The following is a 7,071-nucleotide window of genomic DNA, read 5'->3' as shown; positions in this document are numbered from 1 at the left end:
CCCCCCCTCCCCCCGGCTCCGGCACCTCTCAGAGCTTCATTGTTACCGGGGAAGATGCAGGCGAGTTTTAGTGTGGCCGGAGCTAACATTTAAATGGGTAGCAGGCAGTCCTAGCCGGTTGGCCCTGTAGTTGGAGCGTTGGTTTGCGGATTGAAGGTTTTGATTCTTGGTCAAGGGTTGCAAGCTCCAACCCTACCTCCCCACACCGCGGGGTACGTGCGGGAGGCAACCAATCGATGTATCTCACATCAACGTCTCTCTCCCTCCCTCCCTTCCATTCTCTCTAAAAATCAATGGCAGAAATATCCTTGGGTGAGGATTAACAACAAAATAGACAGCAGACATTGGAAAATCGGGAAATCCGAGTAGGTCCTGCAAACGGCTCCCGGAGCGTTCACTAACCAAAGTGGGCCCTCCACCGGCCTGAGTCACACGACACTCGCATTTCATCTTTGGCTCTTAACTTACAAGTTAAAACTGGAGTTTACTCTTTCTTCTATAAAAATGCTCTGTAGAAATCCAGACATTGGGCTCTCCGATGTGAGCAGCTGCTTACTGTTTTCGAGCAGTTTCCCAGCCTGGTTCCCAGAAGCTGGGCCAGGTGTTCACAGGCGTCTGCCATAAAATGGGGTTACGCGGTTTTATTTTGACCTCACATGCCACCTACCTATTGGTAAGTTTGGGCAGCAATACGTCTCCCTCCTCACACAGAGGCCCTCACCTGCGCACCACACCACCTGAGAATGGAGAGGCTGGGAAGTCGGGGAGAGCGCAACAGGTGTAAATGGCTGAGCAAACTGATCCGGCCACAGATGCTGTTGGGGTGCCCATGGAGCAGACCTGAGGCTCCACAGCCCAGCAGAGGGCGCCGGGTCCTCCCTCGGCGAGTGCAGGGCTGGCACAGCACACGCCTGGGGGGTTTTGGTAAGCCACTGCGAATGGTGTTCTTGTTTTCTTTTTAAAAATCTGAGCCCAAAGTGAGGGAACCACACCCAAGAAGAAACCAACATTCGTAACTGTCAGCAGGAGCGCTGGGCCCACACGGGGCGAACAACCCGGTGTCGTTTTCTTAAGAGACACCAGTCACAGTGGACTAGGGCCCACCTGGCAGCCTCGCTGAACCCATGAGAAGGGTTGAGGCAAGAAACATGGCCAGTGGGAAGGTGAAGAAGCTGCCGTTTCTGAGTGCAGCGGCCTGTGCATGGCTGTGGGTGCAGCCGCCTCTGCATGGACCTACTTTTGGGGGGGATGTAGCGGTCAGAGAAGAAGGCAAAGATCTACAAGAGAGTGTTGCTGGATTTATTAAGTTGACTGCCAAATGCTACACTCCATTCCTGACTTGTAACCATGCAGCCTGCCTGGGGAGTGCGGCCCAGGTGGGAAGGGAACTCCCCGGTCTATAGGCAGGTCTCCAAGGCCTCATGCACCTCCCCTGGGCACTGGCTGGGACGGGAGGGAGCATGGGGCCAGTCAGTCACCAGGGGCTTTGGGCATTGCAGTCCCAGCACCTGTGGACCTTCGGGCGGACTGAGCCACGAGGGTAGATGTTGGCCACTGCCAGCTGCAGAGACATGGCCTTGCTCATCCATCCTGCTCCCTCCAGCTGCCTGGGGCTAGACCTACTCCCTTCCAGAATCCCCAGCAAACTTCATGCAGGACTCATGGAGTTGACACAGAAATGCCCAACAGAAAAGGCATGTCCGAGGAGTTTCACCAACTCTCAAGTCCTCTGGGGAAATGAAAACATGGATTCCCACTTGTAAAAACACAGGCAAGGCGAGCCGTGTGGAACAGACACACTGAAGATCTCCCAATGCCTCATTTCCAAGGTACTTTATTGTTAAAACAGGTCACAACACTAAGCCTCGGGCCGGTTCTGCCAACACACAAGCTACAAATGCTTGCCTGGCAGCTGAGGGGCGCTCTGCGGTAGCATGTTTGAGAATTGAATAAAAATCCATATAAAACAAATATTCAAATAGTTTCCATAGGAACACGTAAGTGTGACCCCGTCGCCTAGGCCTTCCACCTTGTTCCATCTGTGCCACCCCCACTTACAAAGACATTCCAAACTAGCAATCATTAAGTTAAGTGGTCCCCCCAAATCCCTTAAGTCAAGCTACACTCGCGTAACAGCTACAGGAATGGTGTCTACACGTTCACGCGGGCTGACGTGCAGGCTGCTGGGAGGAGCTCCATCCCGCTCTCCCAGGCGCAGGACACAGGCAGGGCGCCGGCGTCCTCCTCCGCCTCGGGTGGGAAGTCGCGGTTCTGGATTTGCTGCATCAGTTGCCTGAGAGAGAGAAGGGCACGTTCAGGAACCCGAGTCACCACACCGAGCAGCTCCCAGTAACTTATCCATGAGCCACTTCCTTCCTTGGTCCCTGTCATGAGGAAGCACCTAGTATTTCTAAAGCTAGCATTTCTCCGGAACCCCTTTTGGGCAATAAGGAAACCACAGGTCACATGCATTCATTAAAATATTCCCGCCACACAGAAATATCTTAACCAGACTTTTCTAAAATGGTTATGGATCAGGGACCATCTGAAAATACAAATCACAATTACTGGAGAGATTTTTCCATCCATTTGTATTCTCCAAATTTTCTAGAGCAGTGGTTCTCAACCTTCCTAAGGCCGCGACCCTTTAATACAGTTCCTCATGTTGTGGTGACCCCCAATTTCATTGTTACAAATTGAACATAATTAAAGCATAGTGATTAATCACAAAAACAATATGTAATTATATGTTTTCCGATGGTCTTGTTTGACCCCCACAGGTTGAGAACCGCTGTTTTAGAGCATCTCCCTTAATAGGGAGAAAATAAACATAGAAAACATTCTATTTAATCAAGCAACATAATTCCTTTCAATTAGAGAGATGAGTGAGCATAAATCGAAGAAGATATCTATTCCTTTTTTCCCCTAAAAAGTACACTTACTAAAGCTAGGGATACTGACACCAGGAAGGGCTGAGGACAGAAGCAGCAAAAGGAGAGGGACTGGGTAGGGTTGAGAAGGCAGAAAGAGGGCCTCGGAGACCAGTCCAGGGGTTAGCCCAGGACGAGCTGCCCACTGCTGCCCTGGTAGTAAGTCCCGTGGGAACCCTTAGAGTTTAGGAGCTGCATGCTGTAGGGGAAGGGGGGGAGGGACAGGTGCGGGGCTCCCGGAAGGGAGAGCGCCCCAAGGTCTCTCTTATCAGGCCACACACACTCGCACTGTCACTAACCAAGTCGGCCCTGACATCACATAGTAGATCGTCGGCCTCTGGAACCCATTGAAAGTAGAAGCAGCAGCCACGGTATAAGCACCCATGTTTTCAAAGAGCATCCAGTCCCCCACGTGCATCTCGGGCAAGCCGCAGCGCTCCACGATGCGATCGAGGCCGTCACAGGTCGGTCCCCAGATGCTGGAGGAGTAGTACTTCTCATCTGGTTTGGGCCTCTGCATTTGAGAGAGAAACGAACCTAGTTACACTCACTATGACCAGTCATCTTCCCTCGCACACACAGTACACTGACGGGAGGTACCTTCTGCAGCAGGGGCTTCACGTGCGCATGATCGTAGAGGATGCAGTTAAATGACCCGTACACTCCGTCGTTCACGTAATACATGAAGGTCTTCTCACTCGACTCCTCCTCATCTAGGAGGAAGATCAGTCTGTGACCACCTTTGTACCAGCTTCCACTTACATGTGCAACAACTTCCCCGTTATACCTACCGTCAGAGCCCGTTTGTTCCTTCAAGACCAGCTTTTTGGCAATGATATTAACCGCAAGCGTGAAAGCTGATGCAACATAGTATCTGCCCGGCTCAGCTATGACCGTCACTCCGGAGTCTGATGGAAAATACTTGTCCAGGGCTGGGTTGATTACACTGGTGATCTACGGAGTGAGACAGACAGACAAGAGCAGTCAGCCATCAGGGGAACCAGGCGGTGGAGAGCGCAGTGCTGTGAGGTGATATAAAATGTCTGCACAGCCTCAGCAGAGGCTCTTATCACCAGGCAACAGCAAAAACTAAACACTGCCCCTCAGAACCAGCCTGCGTACCCCCTGGTTTCCCTTGGATTCCCCTCTAGCTATCCTTCTATCCTCCAACATGTTATAGGGACCATTTTATCAAACGATAAAACAAATGTATTACTACTTACTAAGGGATCAGAGTGCCCCCAAATATTTTTATCTAGCAAATACATGCCAACAAGATAAAACTCTATTCTGTCAACCTCACATAATTTTAACAAATAACAATGTGGATATTTTATAAACTTCAACACCATTTAATGGGGCTTAACTTCCTAAGTGACTAAACACTTCATGTTTTAATAGAGGAAATACAAGTTCTAGCAAAGCACATTTGGTATAAAGACGAACAGCAGGTCCCCCAATTACGTCGCTTTGTTCAAATGTTGTCATTTTGCTGTAACACATGAGCAGCCATAGGAGCTGAACCCTCATGTATATCCATTAGCCCAGGATAAAACAACTGTTTTGCTCTAAGTTGTCTCATTTAAAGTCACAGAACCTATTAATGTCATAAGTGAGCACTTGCTGTACTAAAGTCAGTGTGTTCTCTCATCACCACAGCAACATTTCTTGTTTCCCAAGACATTTTAGGAATTGACTCATATTTTAGAAAACCAAAGAATATTAAGTACAATTTTAAATAGCACAAAAGTCGCTCAGGACATTTATTTTCATGTTTGTATAGTCCCTCTGGTTATCAGCTAAAACACTTAGGTTGTAAAGTACCCCACTAGGGGACTTGCTAAAGCAGCTACCGCTGATCAGCTTTGCTATGAATTACCTCCTCAAATTTAAGCTTTGCATCCTCGGATCCAGGAAAGCCACCGCCAATGTCCAGCAGGTACATGTTGAAACCAACCTCAGCCTGGAGGCAAGAAAATTAGGTCAAACAGCGAGATCTGTAACAAGTCATGAAGAATGGAGGAGGCTTCAGCCTCTGCAATGAAAGGACTCCTCCAAAGGCCATTCTAGAATTGAGACTAGTTCTGCCGGCCCTGCCCACCTCACACCGCGGGTTTACATATACTCACCCCCATGTCAAAGACACAGCGGGCATCAGAGATGGCCTGCACGAAGGTCTCAGGGTCAGTACAGCCACTGCCCACGTGAAAGCTGAGGCGATAAAAAGGAGAATACGCCATTTATTATTTCTGAAGGTAACCGTTCACAGTGGGGAACAAACTGTAAAACCTGCATTGTCTTGGGCTCTAACCACCCCACCACGGTCTCACCTGACACCGATGACATCGATGTTCAGCTCCTTGGCCCGCTCCAAAAGGAGCCTGCTGGTCTTGAGTGTGGCACCAAATTTAACACTGAGACGACAGACTGCCTTGGAGTCATCGGTGGCAATGCGCAACACCAGCCTAGAAGCATGGGGAGCGCACCGACGTTACAGGGCGGCCCACGGACACGCTAACCACACAGACCCCTCGGCTCTGGTCCTCTGGTGAGTCTCGCACGGCTTTCCTAACCAAGAGGGTTTAAGCTCTTTCCCACGCTGCCCCTGACCCAGCGCAGATAATTGACTGGAGTACAAAAATCAGCAACTGGAAATCTGTGCTTGTTTGGCAACATACAGATCCCATCTCTGACCCTGCCCTCGTGGAGGAACTCACTTTGCCTTTGGATGTGCCCTGGCAACTTTCATCAGCTCGACTTCGCTATCGAAAGTCATCATCTGGACTCCGTTATTGGCAGCATATTTAATCTGAGACACTTGTTTACAAGGGTTTGCATAGATGATCCTCTCTGGAGGCACCCCAAGACTCTGCACCAACTGTATTTCAGTCTGAAAAGGAAGAGATGTTACACTATACATATGTAGCTAATAGTGAAACAGAAACATGGGAAGTTGTCACATCACAGCCCCGCCCCCCAACTACTGCCCAGCAAACAACTTAGCTGCGTCTGTCTCGCTCACCTTGCTGGCGCAGTCAAAGCCCGTCCCGATGGCAGCCAGGGTCTTCACGATGGTCCTGCTGTCATTGCATTTGACTGCATAAAAGGGGGTGACCCGAGGAAGAGCTTTTAGCCACCGCAGATGTTTCTTTAGAATGTCTCCCAGGTCCGCAACGTAGAAGGCATCCTTGTCGTCCTACAGAGAGTGGGCACGCAGACACTAGCAGTCAACAGAGTGCACCCACGGCCTCCTCTTTCCCGTCACCCTCAATTCATTCGCCGACATGAACATCACTATTATTTGGGACGATCCACAGCCAATTAAACTCTAAATTCCCCAACAAGACCCTACGTTCCATCGCACTTCCCAGACCCCACTGAAGTTCCCCCGGCTGCCGCACTGCCCGGCGACGCTGCCAGCATGGACTGCAGACACTTACTGAAGAAGAGACTTCATTAATTTTCTGGTCCAGGATGTCCTTGGCAGTAAAGCCCTCATCGAGGAAATGGCAGTCAAACTCTTCATTACTAACGTTCATGTTCATGGTTTCTGGATGTTCCCAAACGCAACACACTGCAAAAGGGTGGAGACATTCACTCAGAAGCCTTAGATACTTAGTCATTCTCAACAAGATTAACGTGCAGCAGCCAAGAATACTTACAAGGAAAATGAAGAGACGGGACTTAGGAAATTATTGCCAGCTGTTCAGAGGCGGCTCTCCAGGAACTCCCAGTCCACGGGACACGGGTCCTCTCTGTGCAGCAGCGAAAATGCCTGGTAACACAGATGTGCTGTCCCCTTAGGACACATCAAGTGGACACACTGGGCCCTAACCCGCCTACCCAGGAAGCCGGGCTGCTCAGACACCACACAGCTCACTCTCTGGGTTTGGGAATCCCTTTACTCCTGGTAGAAGTCATGAACCCACAAACCTCTAGACCAGTGGTTCTCAACCTTCCTAATGCCGCGACCCTTTAATACAGTTCCTCATGTTGTGGTGACCCCCAATTTCATTGTTACAAGTTGAACATAATCAAAGCATAGTGATTAATCACAAAAACAATATGTAATTATATATGTGTTTTCTGATGGTCTTAGGCGACCCCTGTGAAAGGGTCATTTGACCCCCAAAGGGGTCGC

The 7,071-nt window shown here is 49.8% G+C and overlaps 1 protein-coding gene across 2 annotated transcripts; it reads right to left on the bottom strand.

Annotated features, from left to right (window-relative positions):
• Positions 1–1,805: 1,805 nt before the first annotated feature.
• On the bottom strand, positions 1,806–6,743 carry ODC1 (ornithine decarboxylase 1). 2 transcript variants are annotated; one of them, XM_005867231.2, is made up of 11 exons: positions 6,593–6,743; positions 6,371–6,504; positions 5,953–6,126; positions 5,648–5,820; positions 5,261–5,395; positions 5,060–5,141; positions 4,810–4,893; positions 3,722–3,884; positions 3,531–3,643; positions 3,230–3,444; positions 1,806–2,293 (listed from the first exon to the last, which is right to left on the bottom strand). In XM_005867231.2, the coding sequence occupies exons 2-11, from the start codon at positions 6,473–6,475 to the stop codon at positions 2,152–2,154; spliced, it is 1,386 nt and encodes a 461-aa protein (XP_005867293.1). In that variant the 5' UTR covers positions 6,476–6,504; positions 6,593–6,743; the 3' UTR covers positions 1,806–2,151. The 2 variants fall into 2 exon arrangements, with proteins under 2 accessions (XP_005867293.1, XP_014396042.1); XM_014540556.1 differs by lacking the exon at positions 5,261–5,395.
• Positions 6,744–7,071: the final 328 nt, after the last annotated feature.

Source organism: Myotis brandtii, unplaced genomic scaffold (assembly GCF_000412655.1).
Source record: "Myotis brandtii unplaced genomic scaffold, ASM41265v1 scaffold247, whole genome shotgun sequence".
Classification (NCBI taxonomy): domain Eukaryota; kingdom Metazoa; phylum Chordata; class Mammalia; order Chiroptera; family Vespertilionidae; genus Myotis; species Myotis brandtii.
The sequence above is the reverse complement of the archived record's forward strand: the minus strand, read 5'-3'. Positions and strand labels throughout refer to the sequence as shown.

Excerpts from the sequence above, each read along its gene's own strand:
- ODC1 (XM_005867231.2), bottom strand. The coding sequence starts at position 6,475 with ATGAACATGAACGTTAGTAATGAAGAGTTTGACTGCCATTTCCTCGAT. Across the intron at positions 3,644-3,721 it reads GGAACAAACGGGCTCTGACG|ATGAGGAGGAGTCGAGTGAG; the intron begins GTAGGTATAACG and ends TCTTCCTCCTAG. Across the intron at positions 3,445-3,530 it reads TGAAGCCCCTGCTGCAGAAG|AGGCCCAAACCAGATGAGAA; the intron begins GTACCTCCCGTC and ends TCTCAAATGCAG.